Genomic DNA, 20,264 nt, shown 5'->3' on the forward strand with positions numbered 1-20,264 from the left:
GATGGCAGAAGTGTCTCCTATAGTTGGTAGGGAAGAAAATGAAGGAAACATTTTACAATTTTGACATCTGCCCTGTGTCAGACCTCTCCTGTGTTTCTCCCTAGTGATTTGGCATTTGGGGACTGAAAATGACACTCAGTGTGGATGTAAAGCTGTTAGGAAGGAGCAGAGCTTTTTATAGCATTCTGGCGAAAATTTTAAAATTAAAAAGTAAATTGACCTTTGCTTAAGTGAAACTTCACAGCCCTGGTGTAGCTGTACAGTGTATTGCAAGCTGTGCTCTATCTGTCCTTCTTACACTGTTGCTTCCACAGTTGTGATGGCACTGTCACTAGCAAAGCTGACTTTGGATGTGTAACTTCTTATACTAATATCTGCAATGAAAAGTAGGATTAGTGGCAATTAGATCCTGCCTCAGTGGCTGTTGACAAAGAATTAACTGGAAGTACTTACAGCATAAAGAGGTGACACAAAAGATCACTTCTGCTTATGACAATATTGATATTGCTGGGGTTTTTTATTATTGTTGGATCAGTGAGGCTGTTGCAAGCTTTGAGTTGGGACAGAAGGCTTAGAGTAACCTTCTAGCTGGAGGTGCTCTGCCAGGAGCAGCCTTGAATTCCATGACAAGGGGAGGGGAAAAGTCGAGCTCCCCTGATGCTGAAACACAAACCCAACCCAAATCCCACTGAGTTTAGAATTGCGTATGAGAAGGCAGCTTATCATGCATTTCACTTGGGGCTTTACTGGGATAATTCAAGCAGTGTTTTACAAATCCTAACTCAGCCTCAGTGTAGTTGTTGAAGGGAGTTTAGAGGTGGCTGCACATCACATTCAAGCATTGCCTTTTGTGTGTGGTACCTTACTGGGAGGTGGTGGTCACTGGGTGTTCACACATTTGTTTAAAATAGGAGGCCAGAGGACTCTTCTAGCTGGCACCTATTAAGAGGAATATAATTAGATGGCACTTCAAAGGTTGGGTGTGTGTACACTAAGATGTTTTAAGTACTGCTATTTTGAAGGGATGGTAAAAGAATTTTAGCTTCTTTTTAATATCTCCACTTAGAAATTCTACCTATGTGGTATTCAGGTGGTCTTCCCTCCTCACTATCTCCTCCCTGCAAAAACAAATCATGTGCCTCAGGATAGGGTGGGAAAGGGAAAGCACCTGACATAGACAGCTGTTTGAAGGGAATTGCGTACTAAATTTACTCATAGTGCAGATTTTTGTCTGCATTTATATGCATCCAAAAAGCTTGGGGGTTTTTTTTCCAATGAATTGCAACAGAAAATTTTTTTTAAAGAACAGACTGAAGTTCAAGGTGTTATCTAAAATGATTTCAGTAAGCTGCTTTTAGAAACAAATTATCTTACTTCCTGTCTTCTGTAGACCTTTTCCAACCCCTGGGTCTGCAGAGGTTTCTTTAGTAGATAGGCTTGCTGGTGGGTGTCCCTTCCTAGTTTAACTGGAGAAAATGGATGCAATTTTAGAGGCATAGGGACATCTTCAACACTGTTACTTTGAAGTGTCAGCTATGATACGTGGCATGGGGAAAAGTAGTGTACACTTGTTGGATGTACTATTTTATCTACTATCTGTCTATCTATGTACATTATCTACTTTGTATCTTTGGATTATTGTGTCTCCAACACTACTGCTTTGTCACTTTGAGAACAGGAAGTAACAGTCAACAGATGCTTGGTGATCAGATGCTTTCCTGGTGCCTAACTGTACTTTAAAACTCCTTATTTTCTCATTCTGCAACAGCTTTTTATTTCTTTTGTCTGAAAATCTTGTAGAAACCCTGTAAGAGCAAAATACTAGTTTGTTCTTTCCATTAGTATTTATCATTGTTGTTTTTCTTAGTCAGATCCATATATGTTTTATATTAAAAACAAGGGTAAGTTGTAATGGTAAATCTGGGATGTCCCAAAATTAACTATACTGTTGTGACCTTTTGGATTCTGTCTGTATGTATACATTGAGAAGTGTGACAATTTCATGTGGGTTTCTTGTGTAAGAATGTTATGTTTTTATATCCACTAAAACCTGAATGTATAGCAGCAAAATTACCTTAGTTTTTCTTGGATCAAATGAATTAGATGTGTTGCCTTGGGAATAATGCTAGCAACCTCCTGTTTGTCTGTGCTTTCTAAAATGTTGGTATGAATTTGAGACAATATGTACATATATGAAAACACACAGAGTATCTAGGAAAATAACTGTGTTATTTTGACATTAAACATTTTGCTGTGGAAATTTGCCTGCTGCATTTCCAGAGATGTTTTGAACAGTATTATTTAAAAACACTTTGGAAGGCAACCCTTTTAAGGGCTGGGGTTGTCAGTGGTCCCTCTCTCCGATCCTTAGGATGGAAAATGCTATTGTAGTTTTGGGTAGAGTAAGATTACTTTCTGAAACGGCAGGAGGGATTTTAGATGAGTGATTCTGGTGTATATATTTAAAATATTGGAAAGTTTGACTGTGTAGGCTCTCTACTTTTTAATGCTGTATAGCCTGAGGTAGTGATGATTGTGGATTTTCTTCTGTTTGGATTTTTTTAGGAGAGGTTTTTGCAATATGCGGGAGCTGCAGTGCTTTGGGCAATTGGAATCCCCAAATGGCAGTGGTCCTCCAGACTGAGGATACGTAAGTTGGTTGTGATTTTTGGTTTTGTTCTGTGGATTTTTTTCTTCTTTTTGAAATTTTTTTTTAACTTATTCCATTTGAAGTAGCTGGAGTTCTGGAGCAATGAATTTATTCTGATTTTGAGTTTGTAAACAGATTTATTCTGACTTCGAGCTACATGTACTGTTAGTACAACTCCAGCATTTCTTGTGTTGCCCTTGAGCATTTTGAATGCTTAGGAGTATGTTCATGAAAATGTTAAACTTGGGTGTGCTTTTCTGGTTTCAGATGATGCTTCTGCTGTTGTGGCTGGCATTTCAGTAGCTTAGCTGTAGGTATTTGGGATAAGAAACTGCTTTGGGGCAATTCTCAGTCCCATGGCTGTGCAGAAGGTTATAGGAGATGTATAGAATAAAAAGTAAAGATTATAAACAAATTATTGTGCCAGAAAGTGATGGGGAGAAGATTATTTAAACTGAGAGTTGCATTAAACTCTTAAGGGGGGAGGATGTGGGTATAAGCATGAGAATACATAAAACTTAAATGCAGTGGAAGAATTCGGTATTTTCTTTAAGTGGTACCAGCTTATGGCAGCTCATGTGATGCAGGAAAATAGGGCTTGCAGGCTGTGTTTGTAATTCTGTCAGTGACTTGCTGTGTGATTTTGTATGAGTCTCTGAATTACTTCATGTTTTCCCCACCTATTAAATGGGGATGAGAATTCTTGCTCTCTTAGAGCACTTCAGATCTGTTGATCAAAAAGTGCAGTTTCAGTTCTAAGTACATCTTGTGTTTTGTGCATGTTCGGCTAAGGTACTTGGCAATAACTTTCCTTGCAACAAATACACAAGAGTTTATTTTAGAATATCACATAGACATGAATCTGAAGTGGCTGTTAGACTGGATTTTGAAAATTTTGTTTTTGGTTGGTTGTTGTTTTTTTTTCTCCACAGTACATGTGTGAAAACATGGAAAGTTACCGTAGAGCTTCCTAGAGGAGTTCCTGTTCAGTATCGGTATTTTAAAGGATACTTTCTAGAACCTAAGGTATGTACAACCTTTCCTACTCTAAGTTGGCTTGTCCCTAGTAAACATTCCCATAGTTGAATTAAAAAAAGGATTTCCTGAGTTAAACATGAGGTTATTTTAGAAATAAGTCTTAAATTGCAACATGTGAACCATTAAAACACTTGTGGAAATACTCATAGTTCACTTCTGGAAATACATGACCATATGTTGTTAACTTTATTTATATTCTTTCTTTTACCAGTATTAGTGTTCTAAAAATTTCAGTGGTAAAGAAATCCCTGACATTATTATAAGCCCTAAATAATATAGTGAAATTCTCATAGTTAGAATTGGACTTCCCAACAGAGCATGGATCTCAAGTGATCCATGGAAGGAATGTGATATTATATATCTATAGCTTCCATCCTACATGATAGGATGGAAGCAAGTGATAGTAGGAGAGAAATGGTTAGTGTAGGAGGTGCATTAAAATTTGCCTGATTTACTACAGTTTTTAAAATCACTGCAGATTTTTTTGGTGAAGCATGAGAAGTATTAACCAGATTTTGTGCTGCATAATTAACATAAATTAATCTCTTAAAGTGAAAAGGTAAAACAAGGGATGAGGCATCCCATTGCTTTCTGTATGTTTGTATATAGGTATTTGCACAGCTTGGAGGGAAAAAAATCACCCAAGAGACAGAGACAGATACAGATGTGTTTTTACAGGTATTGATGTCGAAGTTGCATATGACTTGAAGTTATGTAAGGTAGAGTTTAATGTATGTGGCAGTGCACTGATCTGTAAACATTGCACTAGGATAGGGGGAAGCTCTTCAGGTGGGATAAGGCTGCATCCAGGAAAATTTAGCCTAAGTTGGGAAAATTAGCAGCTACTCTTGAACTGTTTTTCTTGATAACAAGTAATGACTGTAAGAAATTTAATGCTGCCTTTGCTGTCTTTCTTATTCTATTAATATCCTGTAGCTTTTCACCCTGGGCTTTAGTTCCTCACTGAAACTGGGATTATGAAGGCTGTAGCTAAATGTGCAAAGGATTTACAGAATCATCAATTTCTTTTAAATCTTTCAAATTTCTGTCAAGAGCATGTAAGTTTTTGTCAGCCTTTTAACTAAAAATATTTGACTGAGCTATCATTTCAGTGAAGGATATGAATTTCAAATGAAACACAATTCTGTTTTTTTTTCTTTGCAGCATGTGAAGTAGTCTAATCAGAAACTAGTATTAAATAGGCACTTTGAGGCAAAAGAAGGGAAGGCCAATAATAAACTTCTTTTGCTGGGGTCAAACTGAGGCCAAAAGTAGATGAATTCTTACAGCCTAGCAGCTCTGATAGGACTCTTCCATTTTTTTAAGTTTAAATGTAAGCAGTAGCACACTTGCAAAAGCCTAGTTGGTGAGCAGAGATTGAGCCTTAGTAGACAATACAATTTTTGTTTTACCATTTGCCAAAGTTTACCCTCTGTATTGGTGAGTGTGTTTCTTTGAGTAGGTGCTCTGTATCGTGCACACTATGCACCGTGTGATGCAGAGTCTGCCAAGGTAAGTATGAATTTTATGCAATACTAGCATAAAGAGCTACTATAGACAGAGAGCAGGAAAAAAAGGAAACCACTGTACAAAACAAAGTATGTGAATATCTGGGGTACAGGGTTTTCCACTTAGTGGTGTCTGGCTTGTACCTGTTATGTGCACAGGAGTTTATTTCTTACAAAATGAAGTCTTTTGAGGAAAAGAAGTCCAGATACAATGTTCTTCCCTCTTTTTGTAAACTTTTTGAAGAACAATGAAAAAGTGAAAGATATATCATGCACAGTGTAGTGCAAGTGAGACAGTATATGGAGAAATTCAGCATTAAGGAAATGTCGATAAGGAAAAGATACTTTTAAGTTAAATTATTCTGAATATTTTTATTTCAGTATTTTCTTCCTTAGGCATTGCATGTAATTAATCTCCTAAAGTTGACAAGCTTGCAGTATAAGATCTGACACTTAATTTTTTTATCAGTGCAATTTTATGTGTAGTAAAATAACTGCATCATCTTAACTATATATTCAAGTGTAAGTATATGAATTTGACATCACCTAATTAGTAAATCATGCTGAAGTCAGATCCACCTGAAATCAGTGTTCCCTTCTATCTGTGGAGATGCTTGAGTTGGATGTGGTGACACAGATGGGGAGATGCATGTTTACACAGTGAAATGGTAGTTCCCAGATTATCCATAGTAGTGCTACAGGCTAGATGTGAAAATAGGCAGAACTGACATTTTATTAAAAATAAATGTCTTTTTCTCACTTCCCTTTAAAAAGATCACCATTTAATCTTAATTTTTTTTTATTTGAAGGACAGTATGATGTAATGGGAAGTCTTGTTTGTTTGTAGTGAAGCATGTTGGTGTTAACATAGTTGGGGTTATGTAAATACAGCAGGTTTTTTTTCCAAATATTCAGTATATTGAAATTCATATAATTTTTGCATGAATACAATTACATATACAAAGAGCATTTTACTGTAAAATTAATGCCAGGTCTTGGCTCCTGCATATCAAAACATTTCACTATTTTGTAAGCATTTTGATCTTAAGCATTTAAAAAGAAAAACAAATACCCACACTTGATGAAATAAGACAGTAACTTAAACTCTTTTGCTTGAGGTTGTTCTTAAACATAGTCCGGTACTAGTGAATTCCCTGTGAGGATCTTCCTGGGTTTTATTCTACATGTACTTTCTGTTTGTGGGGGACAGAGGTTGTGAGGGTGTTTGTGAGACACACCAGAACTCCCTTGGTTGGAATTTGTCTTCTGTGTATCTTATGTTTTAGAAGAATAATTTTACATGCGATGTTTGCATGGTGAATATTTGAAAACCTTAATAAGGAACACAGCTTATTCTGTTAAGTTATGCTCTGTATTTGCTTTTTAGACAGTAAATAAGCATGCAAGGTCAGGGTTTTTTCTTTCAAGGCAAGTGTGAAAGAGCTGAGATACCTGTGCATGTAGCAGGACTTTAAAAACTGGATTGGAGAATATTTTTCATACTTGCTACTTGATTACAGAAGTTTCAAATGAGAGTTAAATTTGCTTTTTTCAAACGTAAGTAAATAAATCCATTTAGTGCCTAGTCTAAAGTAATAAAGGTGAAACTTAGACCTAGACTCAGCAATTAATATCAGAATGCCTTAGAAATGCTTCTTGTATGTTAAAAACCCGTGGTTATCCTGATAGTAACAAAGGCATGATTATCTGCTGAGACAGCAGATTGTGTGTTAAACTGTTACTGGAAATATTAGAGCTATAAAATCTCTGCTGAGCTCAGCACTTCCTGCCAGGTGACTTTTATGTGCTGCTGCCTTGCAAGTTAGTTATGATGGCTGAATGGCTTTAATTATTTAGTTTAGTGCTTAATTATTGTCTTTTACATGGTACAGAAATCCAGAGAGATTTCGGTCAGAAATGCAGCTTTAGCAATTAAGTCTAATTTAGCTGTTTCACATTACTGATGATGATTATTATTCTTGAAACATAGTTTTAATTAGTAAAGTGCACTTAGATAAATGTGTTTATGTGGTGTTTTAAATTTAAGATTTGGTTTGAGTCCCACTCCCAACCTCCCATGCCTACTCTATTGTGCTGCTATGAATCAGAACTTTGGAACTGATCTCCTAAATTACCATTTAAACATCCACAGAAGTGTTTTCATTCCTTAATTGTACTGAGTGCCCAAGCACTCCAAGCAGATGGTGCATCTGCTTTGAACTCTGAGCCATTATGCTAGATAGACATTTTACCCTTAATTTCAAAAGTGTCTGACTGCTGAGGAGGCCCCAGCTTCTCATATTGTGAGAGGACTTGATCTTTAAAGAAAGTTCTTGAATGTCCTTTAAAAGCTTTAAAATTGCATCAGATGTTCAGCTAATGAAGATCGAGCAATGTAATGTTTTTGTTGGCTTTAAAAAAAATGAAAACATCTATATTAGTAGAAAAGGATCCACAGTGCCACTTCCCTCAGTGTACTGCCCAGTGAGATGCCTGATGTGACATTTGAATAGATGCTCTTTTAAGACTGTCCTACAGAGACTCTCTTTTGAGGGAACATTGCCATACTATGAATATTGATGACACATCATTTAGTTCTGCTGCTCAGCTGGGTTGCTTTTCAGATGTGGTCAGTATATGCCATGGAAATGATGTTACAATTTTAACCTCATTGCAACAATGGCTTCTGTTACATGTAATTAAAACATTATTTAAATGCCTATAAAGTCAGAGATGGTGTGAGCAGGGATTGAGAGGGTTCTTAGTATGTCTGTGCTTGTCCTCTAATCCATTGCCCTTTTTTTCCAGGTAGCTTTGCTTGGCTCTTGGTATGGGAAGTGTTGAGGGTTCCTGGCATTAAATGCACAATCGGTCTATTGTATTCCTTTCAGGAGATGAAATTGTCCTAAATGTATCCAGCACGGTGTCCTTATTGTTGTGATAATGTTACTCAAATTCATTCATCATTTTAGAACCCAAAATTAAAATGGACAGTTAGAGTAGTATAAGAAATAAATTGGTATTTTCGTACACTGTGTTGGGAGGGGTTACAAGAAAAACCTTGGCTTACCTTTCAAAGAAAACAGTTCAACCTGTGTTAGGAAGATTTGCATTGCTCAGGTTCACAAATGAAAGTTGTGCACGTGCACATGGGAGCTGTCAGAGATTTGCATGCCTGCATGGTGGGAGTAAATTGCATCCTCCCTGCTGACAAACATGGTTTGCAGCTTTAGGAAATGGCATTGTGACAGGCAAGTGTCAGTGTGCTGTGAAAGAAGGGGAAAGAAACTTCTTTATTTTTCTGGAAATCCTAAGAGTGGTCATTGTGGCAGCAGTGAGAAGCTGGGAACTAAAACTGCCCTGTAACAGGAACAAATTGAAAGCAATAATATAGTTTTGTTTATATTTACATGCATTCTGTCTTTAAAACATAACTTTAAGCATATGTGTTTTATTCTGACATGATCCTTAAATATGGATGCCTCTGAACTCGTTAGAAAAATTGCTTTAGCTACAACTCACAGAAAAACCTGACTTACTGAGCACTTGTTAAATATTTCATGTTTGCTGTTACTTCACCCAAAGGCATGGTAGAATAAATGTGTTCAATGTATGTTAAGTAATCCCACCTGCATGTAAAGAATTTATTAGCTGAGCTGTAATAGAACAAAGCATTATGGTCTTATGTAATTATACTGCTGAGTTTGAAGCTTGTCTGGATGTCCCTGTGGGTCTGAAATCTATTTAAACAAGAACCTGAAGTACTGGTGCAAGCTGGTGTTGAAACTTCCATGTCTTTGGCAATAGTAGCAAGTCTTTTTGGAAATAAGAGTCACTTAGGCCCAAAACATTAAAATGACAAACTGCAGCTATTTGACAGAGGTTGTTGTATCTGATAGTAACAACTGTGCCATGCTAAGGGAAACTTCTTAGGGTGATTGAGCTGTGAATCAGGCATGTTCTTCCTGTTTTTAAGATGTGCTTACCTAAAAGCTTTTACCTAGAAAGCTACTTCAAGCTTAAATTGTTCTGAAAGAAGAGATTGTGGTACTGTTCTGGTTATCTGTCTGAGTCTTGGCTATATTTGTCAACAAATGTCTTCTTTTGGTGGACAATATTTCTTTTTAATGAAAGAATCTAATTTATCCAGCTCCAACTGGAATAGACTGCAGGGGCTTCCTTGCTGGCTGATTGGTTCAATTATTTATGTTTTAATTAGATGGTAAATAATTTGCTGTTCTGTACCACAACTAAAATAACTGTATTTCATAGTCTTTGAATTTAGTCAGGCAATTTTGAAGGAGAACCCACCCCTGCAACTGCTATGTGCATGAGTAGATGCTGAGTTCTTTGGAATTAGAGATGTGAGCTATGTTTTTCCATAAACTGTTGCTATAGCTTGAGAGCAAAGCAAGCACTCTATGAGTTCAGAGACTTTTTGTATCAAAAGGAAACTAGTCCAGTGGAGTATCTGTAAGAAGTAAAGGTTTAACAATTCCATGTAAGTTCTCTGCCATGTCAGACTGTCACAAGTTTTGTCATATGTATTCACAACACATCAAATAGAATCATCAGCAGTTGCAGGGGTAAGAAGCCTCATCTGTTTTCTTTCTTTCTTTCTCCCTCCTTCAACCTCTCTCTCTCTCTCTGTTCCCCTCTCTCTCCTTCTTCTCTTGCTTTCTTAAATCTCTAAGTTTATAGTTCACAACCATCCCAAACAGCTTCACGGGTACAAAGTCAGCTCTAACAAAAGAAATTATTGCAGACATTTAACTTTTAAATTACAGACTATCGATGGTCCCTGCGAAGTCATAGTTCACACGTGGGAGACTCATCTACAACCACGATCAATTACCCCTTTAGGTATGGGCAAAAACTGCATCTGTTTGAGGCATATGCATAAGATTGCTGATATGCTGCACACTGGTTTAGAGGGATTGATAGCTATAGTTTTAAAATACTTAAATTTATTAATGTGTGGGAGGTATCGACTTTTTCTTTGCACAACATGGGCCTTACTCTCAAAATATATGTGTATATATATATATACATAAGTGGCTTCAAAAGGGAGTGGATGTGAAATTCTTTGCTGTCATTCTTAAGATTATGTGGGTTGGTTTTTTTTATTAATTTGGAATTGTAATAAATTTCTGTAAGCTTAATTCTTTGAGACTAAGGATCCATATTATAATTTTTAGAGAAAATGGGGGGAGGGTATGAAGTCACTGTTGTTCTTATTTAAGTACTATTTAATTAGTAAAATTTTAAACCAAAAATGTTTAATTAGGCTTCTTTAAGTAAATGGGTTAATGTAAATAGAAACATGAATGGACTTATTTACCCATCAATTTAGCAGAAATATATTTTGCTGAAAGAAAGGGTGGCATGCAGACTTGCATATAAGTTACTAATGCTTTTGTGAACAGGGAAGAAGTTTGGGGTTTAAGAGTGACTGAAATAACCTTTGAATGTAGCTTGTAGTTTAGACCTCTTATGCTGCTATAGCATGTTTTATGCACTGTCTTTTCTTACACAGGAAAAATATTTTCTCCCCACTTGGAAAATCACATTTGTTAAAAACTTTCTAATGATTTGAAAAAATGTCTTCTTGAAAGAAGGTGGTATCAAAGAAACTGTTTGTTAGTCATGAATAGCACCATGATCACGTTCTGTTCTCCCTTTGCCTTTTTTATAATTTCAGTTTAATTACTTGTGCTTTTATTCTTGTAAGATTATTTCTGTATTTGTCAGTAACTGATAAGGGAAGCAGCCTATCCTCTGCTAGGGCCTAGACTTCATCTCTAAATTTAATTACCTCATTCCAAACAGTTAGGGTTTTTTTTTCCCAAGTAATACTTCTTCATAAGCAGTTTTTAAGAAAATGCAGCAAACACATTGTGTTAGCAGTGGGTCATTATGATCCTAAATTGTTGCCTGTAGTTATTAAAAAATTAGGTTAGGAGGCCTGTGCTTCTTAGGGGAAAAAAAGGGGATTAATCACTATAGAAGCAAAATTTTGTGAAGATTTATGTTTTGAGAAATATGTGGTTTGTTTAGACTATTGCAGTTCTGCTAATGCTGGTGAATTTACTTAGAGCCTTAAGATTGCAGTTATTAAAGCTTTGGAAAGAGTAAGGATAAAAGTTAAGTGTGAACTGAGTGTTTTGAATATTTAATGCTAGGTTGGTTTCTGTCATGTGGACAGAATAAGCATTTTAATTGTGACTAACTGGATTTAAAAGCTTTAACTATAAATGTGCAGCAGGATAACTTTCTTGTATGCTTGCAAGACACTTTAACATCTTTGACATTACTTTGACAAGTAAAGCATCTTAGATACTAGTAGGATGTATATGTCAGCAAAATACTGCAGCAAGCCAGGAAATTATGCAACTTTTTTACTCAGTTCAGATTACTTTAAGTGAAATGTGGCATTTTGTGTGTTGGCTGGTTTTTTATGCAGAAACTAAGAAAAAAGCATAAATTGGGATAAATGTTGATAGAAGGTTGCAAAAAACATGCTTTGTCTGTTTCCATTTTCCTACCTTTTTAGATACACTTTTTAGAGGTGAAGTGGAAAAGTAGAATTAATTTAACTTGGCAATGATTTTTTTTAAAATGTGAATACTAATTAGTTTTTTCCATTCTTTTCTCCTCCTTTTAATTCTAGAAAATGAAATTACTGTCGACGATGGACACTTTGGAATCTGTAGTAAGTGAGATACATTAACCTTTATTCCTATACCATGAATTTCATTTAAGCAAGGTTAAGTCTTGTAATTGAAAAAATATTTGAAGTTACAAGTTTTGAGAAGAATTGCCTATAATTGTTTTCTTTGCTTTTACAGTTATTTTTGTATCCATCATTTGTGCATTCACACTTAGGCTGTTACCCCTTGTAATGTTAATAAGAGACTGCTAGGAAGAATTGAAGTATTGTCACTCTGATAGTGTTAAAGGTTGAAATTTGGGAACTTTAAATCACGAACATGTATTTTAGGAAATAATAGACTTAGCTTTCTCTTAATACCTAGCTTTAGAAAAACTCCTCATGCCTAGAAAAACATAATCACTCACACTGAATGTTCCCACTCTGCCTCTTCAGTTAGAAATAGAGCTGTCAAAAGGCTCTCCTAAGCCCACACCTCGTGTTCTTGGGTGTGCACAAATGTCTCCCTTCTGGCAGTTCTGACCCACCTCTCACTTAATGTTTAGTCCTCTGACACTTATGGTAACTCTATATCACACCTCATACATCTTTCCATTTTCCTGTCATATCCTCATCAAATGATGGGTTTGGCTCTTTAGGAGCTCATCAAAACTGTGGGGTTTGCTTCAGCACCTGGTTTGCAGCTTGTGTTTCTGGTCCTGCTGTTGGTAGGCTTTCTTTGTTTTGATGTTTAAGGCTGAGGATTCTCCATGCTTCTCATATAAACTGTTGCTATACCCTGTCCTGCAGACTTGCACTGATTATGATGAGCTAATTGGACTCCTGTATCTTAACAGAAACAGGGAGCCTCTAATTGCTTATGAATCTTGAGAGTTCCTGTCAGTATTTTTCCTTATATTGAGAGATCCCAGGATAAGGGAATGCTACTCCTGCCTTTGGAGACTTAAGCTCTTGGTAACATAGATATACAATTAACACTGGACTACTCAGTGCTCTCCTGCAGACAGTTTACACATGATCATGTTCCTGTTTAATCCCCTTAAAAGCCAGCAAAAAACTGCAGCATCTGTTGCCTGTTTTGGGTCCTTCAGAAAGACTGGGGAAAGGCTGCACTCAACAATTGCTCTTACATTACAATAGAATAAGGCTCTGATGATGAGGAGGATTATCTGGAAGACGATGGCAAGAGGAACTGTCTAGGTCTCCCTAAAATAAGGTACTAAAATGTCTTCTCCTTTTTGTTTGATTTTTGATAGATGGTATTGAAACTGTGGATGCTGGGTGGCTGACATGTCAGACAGAAATAAGGCTACGTCTGCATTATTCTGAGAAACCCCCTGTACTGATATCTAAGAAGAAATTTAAAACATCAAGGTTTAGGTAAGAGCCTGCTCATCTCAGTATGCAATTTATCTCATATTATTTGTCAATATTAGTGATTTTTTTTTTACTTAATTAATGTAGACTTTAATTTAGATTTGCTATTAGACCAATTTCCAAGTGTTAAAGCACTAATATTCCATATTTGTCTTACTTTTGTTTTGGGTTTTTTTGTGTTTCTTGGTTTTTGGCTGGAACTATAGTATTCTTAGGTTCTTACTTAAATCAGTTTGATGCTTTTCTCTGTAGAGGTGCCTCAAAAAGCAGGCATTATTATAACTCTCCAGTTAATTGTCAGAAGTGGGTATCTTAGCCCTGGTGTTTAGAGGACTGCACTGTTCCACACAGTGTTAGATAAGGATTTGGCTGGATGGTCACTCTGGGTGTTGTGGTCAGCAGCTTGATGTCCAAGTGAAGACCAGGGATGAGTGGTGTCCCTCAGGGGGTTGGAAGTTTTCAAGGCCAAGTTGGATGGAGTCTTTGAGGAACCTGGTTGAGTGGAAAGTGTCCCTGCCTGTGGTAGGGGGGTTAGAACTACATGAGCTTTAAGTTCCCTTTCAACCCAAACCATTCTGTGATACTTGATTTCTCTTTTTTCCAGTTTCAGTTTGATTCCCTCTCCCTCCAATTCCAGATTTTCTGATGAGGGGAAGCTCTGTTTAATATGACACTCTTCAGTGAGATTTAATACTTAGAGTGTGTTCTCTACAGCTTTGCCTTTTTTCCTTGCATGTTATAGCAGGTAGAGAGAGCAATTTCTCAAGCCAGCTTCTTGTCTGAATTAAATGGTTGAAATAAAACTTGATAAGCTGGATGCATTCACTAAAATACTCTGTCCTTAAAAGTTGGATCTGTCCAGTAGTTTCTGGGACTGTCACTCGGTATGGCAGTGTCATTTTTCAAGTTTCTGGAGTACCTGTGTTGTGACTTCTTTTTTGTCTAGTGAGGGTTTTAACAGTGTGGACTTGGTGTAATAGATTTCTATGATGGTAATTATTTCTCTGAGATATGACTTCAGTTTTACTGGTGGATTGGCATCTATAAATGGTAATCTCATCTGCTGCCTCTGTGATGCAGGGAGGAATTTGGGTTACTCATGTATGCTTACATTGCTGACATAACTCACTTTGTGTGGAAGATTTGCTCTGTATGATGAAGGATTCGGAGTCTTATAGAGAGGCTTTTGCTTCTCAGTCCAGGATTTTTCAGGAATCGCATTCAGTTTAAATGCTCATTTAGGATTTTTCAAGAGACTTAATTACTTCAGCCTGTATTACTTATGTCTATTAGAGTATAATTTATCTGCTTTATCATAGAGACATCGCAGCAGCCACCAACATTCGAGTCTTGATCTTGATGATTACTGCTTTTTTCAGTGCTTTTCATGAGGCTGTTGGCATTATGGGTATCAGTCTGTACAGGAAGACTGTCTTATTTGCCAGCCCAGATAGTCTGGTGGGGTGCTGCTTCTCGGACCACTAGTACAGCTTTCATATTTACCCTAGTTCAACTTTTAGCAGTGACTTGAGCACTGAAATCTGACTTAAAATATGATTTAGACAATGGCTGCAAACTCTTGCTTGTGTGAGGGTCTGCTGTATACAGTGCTGTTCTGTGGATGGTGGTGGTGAGAAGAATTCTTGTGCTGTATGAACTTCTGCTCAAGCTTCTTCAAAATTCTATATCATTTGCAAAGACACTCCAGTGCCTTAACCATTTGTCTTGTGTTTCTGCTTGAGTAGAGTAAAATTGACCCTAGAAGGCCTAGAGAAGGATGATGACGAAGAGGGCCAGGAGAAGACATCCCCTACTATCCCTCAGAAAATGGCAAACACCGTGGAGTTCTCCTTAATCAGTGACAATGACTACAAATGTCGACACTCTCAGCCAGACTGTGGCTATGCTTTGCAGCCAGACCGGTGGATAGAATACACAATACAAACCATGGAGCCTGATAACTTGGAATTAATATTTGATTTTTTTGAGGTATGTCTCTTTACTCCTAAGTAGCAACTCCAGTCTGTCTTTTGGTGCTTGAGTCAATTGTTGTGAAGATCTCACTGTTGAAATAGGGTTTCTGCCTGATATTCTTGATCTTTTGGGTTTGTTTATACAAGTATGAGACTGCTGACTCCCAGCCCATTTTGTGAGTCTTCTTGAAAGTTTTTAGTTCCACTTATTTAGAAGTCAGTACAAATTAGACTTGAATCTGTGTGCAGTACTCATGTTGTTAGGCTGGCTTGACATTAATCCTTTACCAGAGCTAAGTTATGCTTCTCCTGCTTGAACCTGAATAGTATGTATAGGAACTGGCTGTATGACAATTATTAAATCTACTTTTTTTTTTTGTTATAAGCAAAAGAGATTTCTCTGAACTAATGCAAATTAAAACTGGATTCTCACTACTCTGTCTGTTATTTTGCACTATTTTTTGCCCTGAAAGATGTTAATGCTTGAAGTTCTTTTTAAAAGAAAGCAACTTCTGCAGGATAAAGTTTTCTAAGCATTCCCTTTTTGGTCAAGATCAATTGCAGTCATGATTGTAAAGTGTCTACAGAGCTCCTGAACTTGACTATGGTCAAGTGCACATTCTGCCTATTAGTTCTTCCCTGCACATGCATACAAAGTTTTTTTAGCATTTTAAGCATATATATTATTCCAGTTAATTTTTGTTCTAAATGTGATTTGGGCGTTTTAGAAGACAGACTATTCCATGTATGTGATTTTAATTTGAAAAGTGTATCAAATGTAAGGGATGTCAAAGACAAATTTGAGTTTTGTAGATTTCCATCACCATTGTCCTATTCCTGATAGTAATTTGTAACTCACTGTTACATTAAACAATTTTAGCCTGAAGTTAGTGTTTTTTGTAACACACAAGAAATTTGTGTCCTGAGGAGCAAGGCAGAAGAGTTTGTTTAGAATTTTCCCATCTAACAATAGGGGTTTTGGGTTTTTGTTTGTTTTGTTTCTAGGAAGATTTAGGTGAGAAGGTAGTACAAGATGATGTGCTCCCAGGTCATGTAGGCTCTGCCTGCCTCCTGTCATCCACAATTGCAGAACTCGGAAAGAGTGCTGGAATTCTTACACTTGCTATTATGAGCAGAAATCCAAGGAAGACAATTGGAAAAGTTAGAGGTACAGTTGATGCAAACAACAGATGTAGATAACTTTACTCAAAGCCCTCTGCTGTTTACTGACATGTAAAACATTGCTGTTTTTCTTGCAGTGGATTATATAATTATTAAACCCATCCAGGGATACAATTGTGATATGCAGGCTTCATATGCAAAGTACTGGAAACCAAGAACAACTCTAGATGTTGGACACAGGGGAGCAGGAAATTCTACAACGACAGCTAAGTAAGTTTGTTTGCATTTTAAACTGGGGAGGTTGTTTCGTGTCACTGACATCCACTGAGGAAGTGGAGAGTTTAAAAAGATGCAACCCTTAGTCATTCACTTCAATATCAAGTTGTGGGTACAACTTGATTCCCTGAAACAAAAACTTCTGATTTGTATTTCTGTTGTTTCAATGGACTTCTGTGCTGTGCTGCATCTAACAACCCCTTTTTCTTGGCTGTTTTAGACTTGCTAAAGTTCAAGAGAATACCATTGCATCACTGAGGAGTGCTGCTAGTCATGTATGTACACATTTTCATACACATGTTTTCATACACACAGCACCTATGTAGTGCAAACTAGGTTGGCTTGGATGCATAATTTGCATTGATTAAATACAGTGAATGGTAATTGCACTGATGTGAATTATATCAAATCACTGTGGAAATTGCCTGGGTAATGGGAAGGTAGTAGTAGATTAGACTCTCTGAAGTCCCTTAAAGTCAAAACTTCCATTTAGTATATTCTGGTGGTATTCTAATACAGAGAGAACTTTAATCTCAACCCTGTACAGACAATTTGAATAAATGAATAAAATTTTGCCACTGCTGGAGTCTCTCACAGTACTCTCAGGTGGCAAAGGTCTTGCTCAGGGACTGCTATGTATTGAAATTTGCTGTCTGAAAATGAGACTTGGGAGCTGAGCTGATAGAATAAACCAATCCTTGTTTTGGTGGTTTTGGTGCTTGCTACACTGAAGACTTGTAATCCTAAAACAGAGCTTCCAGTTTGGGAGATACTAACTCCATGTGCCTAAATTCTGTGACTGAGGTGATCACTTTTATTCCTTCCAGTAATCTTGATCACCGAGGAGCAAAGGAAAACAGTGGCTACTAAATTACTGTTTTGAACAGTAGTTCTTAATTCCCAAGTGGACACTGCAAATTTAAAGACAGCTTTTAAAATGCTCACAAGAAATATGCAATGAGGCAGAAATTTGCTATGAAGTCATGAGCAGCATCACCAGAGATGTGCTTTTATCTATTTGCAGATTGCAAAGGCTGAAAACCACTGCTCTGAAAATATTTCTGCTGAGAGCAGGGCCGAGAAATACGTGTCCTATTTTCTCTCTGTGCTGATTGAAAAAGTGTGTGTGTCAGGTGATAGTTTGATGAATGGTATTCTTGGAGGCCTTTCAAAGGAATGATTTGCAGACAGTCAGTAAAATTAAAATAACCAAACTATTAGTGTGTGTTTCTCTTAATTTCTGGCCCTCCCTCTTTTCCAAAAGACTGTACTTAGAGCTTTAGACCTTACTTTCTTTTTTTAAGCCTAACAGAAAATCACATACAGCTGAAAAGGGCAGGAGACTACTGCATGCAGCTGTTTCTGCTCTTGCATATATTATAACAACACTGCTGCTGTGGTACTCCCTGGTGACTCCACAAGTTCATTGCTCTATTGAATATCTCCCTAAAGCCTTGGCAATGTGGAGCCATCAGTTGTCTCTTGGTGTGGTGGTGGGGAGGAGGGAGGAAGATGCCTCAAAGGCATCTGTGGTTAAAACATCTGTATCTAAAAATATCATCCTAGTCTTTCTCTGTAATCAGGTTTACAAGAATTGAATCTTACTAGAGGGTTTACAAGATTAAGCAAGATAGATACATATGAGCTGTATTATAGTAATAAGGTTAATTTACCATATGATTTTTTTCATTATTAATCTATTGCTGAGCATGATTTAACTGGCAACAGCCAGTTGTATTCAACTTCTGCTTGATGGTCCAGGAGCTGTGACTATTTGACAATACTTGCATGCAGTGCTGTAGTCCTTGTGCCTAAGTAGTTAATGGGGTTTTGTTTTGTTCTGTGTGTTTTTCAATTTTCTGTAGGGAGCAGCCTATGTGGAATTTGATGTTCATCTTTCTAAAGATCATGTGCCTATAGTATACCACGATCTCACGTGTTGCATGGCCATGAAGAAGGTAAAGAAGATAATATCTGTATTTTATTTATAAATATGATTATACCAGAAACCAAAATGCCAAACCCTCATAGAAATAATTCTGGGGACTCAAGGCATGGAATGGTAATAAATTTGCAGCATTACTTTGTGTAGAAGGAAGGCAGGGAAGTTGAGTTTTCCTTTTGATGTTGAAGCAACAGCATTTCAGAGCCATGGTTTGGCACTCTTCAAGCCTACATGGTAGTTATTATTTAGCTTCTTTCTTTCTTAAGATTTGGAAGGAAAAAACAGACAGCTCCATTATTTTCAGTAGTGCCTATGGGACTCCTTTAGACTGAAGCCTGAACATTTGCATTCTGTCCTGTTCTGGCTACCTTCCCTCCTAGTTCTGACAGTGAAACCAGAGGCAGAGAGCATGGCAGAGCACACTGCTCTGTCTTCTTGGCACTGAACCTTGAGTCTTCAAACACTTGCACCCATTGCATGTTGCAGTCTATGGGAAGCTTGGATTTTCAACAGTTGTGGAAATGGAGCTTTGACTGAGGGAAATGAATATTCAGTGTCTCTTCACTTAGTATTGTCTTGCTCAGCAAAAATTTCTTAGTGAAGAGGGGAAGTAAGAAATGGACAGAATTTTTTTGGCATGAGATCTTTGTTTTAAAAGTGGAGTTGTGTGTGTGAATTTTACCACAGGACATTTATCTTTTTTTAATTAGTTTCTGAGACACTGGATAAACAGCAGTAAACTGAACTGCCTTGGAGTATTTTTTACTGCATTTTTTTACTTGCAAACATCTTTCCTGAATGCTTTAACCAGTCAAGTTTTTACAGAATAATTATGCTAACCTTTTGAGAAGAACTTTAAAGCCTCTGATTTGCATGAAAGACCAAATACTCTTTTCTTCAAATTGACACCTGTTTTATGCTTTTAAGTGACTGTGATGTCTCGTGAAAACTGTTCATCTTAAAAAGATACCACTCGTGTCTTTATCAATAAAAAAGGAAACATTAGTTGGCTTTAGTGGTATAAAAAGTGTGTAGGCTTTTTTGTTGTTTTCAATGATGCTTAATTATTTGTTGTTTCTCTTCAAAGAAACTGGACACAGAGCCTTTGGAACTGTTTGAGATTGCAGTCAAAGAACTCACATTTGATCAGCTGCAGTTGCTGAAGGTATTGTTACCTTGTCAAGTACAGTATGCTGTGTGTAGGATTTCAAATTGTGTATGAAGCTTAGAGGTTTTGGGAGTAACTATAGATAGTTTGGGAGAGTACAGTTTTAAAAATGGTACAAATAGAACAATTAGATAATTCCAAGAAAAATACCTTTGCATAATCGTTAAAACTTGGATGAATTTCATTGCTTTTATCTTTTAGAAATATGGTATCTAATTTTCAAGTGTTAAAGGAGCTACATTGAACTGCTCTGCCTTCCAAACAGCAGTGCCCTGTGTACATGAAAAAAGTCAGGGGATGACTGGGCTACTGAAGACCCTGCTGAGATACCTGTCCTCAGTCAGGGAAAACCTCTGGCTGGTCCAAGAACCATATGATTCTTTTTATTTAAAATTACTTGTTCTGCTCCTTTTGTGGAGAGAGAATTCCAATAGAACAAGGGAGTTGTCCCTATGTCTGGCCTGATTCTACCTCAGTACGTGTGACTGTAATATAAAACAGGTCAGTCTTCTGCACTGGATTGAAACATAGAGCAGT

The 20,264-nt window shown here is 37.0% G+C and overlaps 1 protein-coding gene across 11 annotated transcripts in view; it reads left to right on the top strand.

Moving 5' to 3' along the window:
- GPCPD1 (glycerophosphocholine phosphodiesterase 1) overlaps nt 1–20,264 on the top strand; it is a 42,607-nt gene that overhangs the window by 9,550 nt on the left and 12,793 nt on the right. For 10 of the 11 annotated variants that reach the window (XM_085054385.1, XM_085054389.1, XM_085054391.1 and 7 more), the window contains 11 exons: nt 2,566–2,650; nt 3,583–3,676; nt 9,984–10,059; nt 11,867–11,908; nt 13,123–13,246; nt 14,989–15,232; nt 16,222–16,384; nt 16,476–16,608; nt 16,835–16,889; nt 18,480–18,572; nt 19,647–19,724. In XM_085054385.1, the coding sequence (XP_084910511.1) occupies nt 2,566–2,650; nt 3,583–3,676; nt 9,984–10,059; nt 11,867–11,908; nt 13,123–13,246; nt 14,989–15,232; nt 16,222–16,384; nt 16,476–16,608; nt 16,835–16,889; nt 18,480–18,572; nt 19,647–19,724 (1,187 nt within the window). Of the gene's footprint in view, nt 1–2,565; nt 2,651–3,582; nt 3,677–4,297; nt 4,367–9,983; nt 10,060–11,866; nt 11,909–13,122; nt 13,247–14,988; nt 15,233–16,221; nt 16,385–16,475; nt 16,609–16,834; nt 16,890–18,479; nt 18,573–19,646; nt 19,725–20,264 lie in introns of all 11 variants that reach the window. The other variant, XM_085054394.1, reaches the window with a different exon arrangement.

Source organism: Lichenostomus cassidix, chromosome 3 (assembly GCF_008360975.1).
Source record: "Lichenostomus cassidix isolate B80296 chromosome 3, HeHo_3.0, whole genome shotgun sequence".
NCBI classification, from domain to species: domain Eukaryota; kingdom Metazoa; phylum Chordata; class Aves; order Passeriformes; family Meliphagidae; genus Lichenostomus; species Lichenostomus cassidix.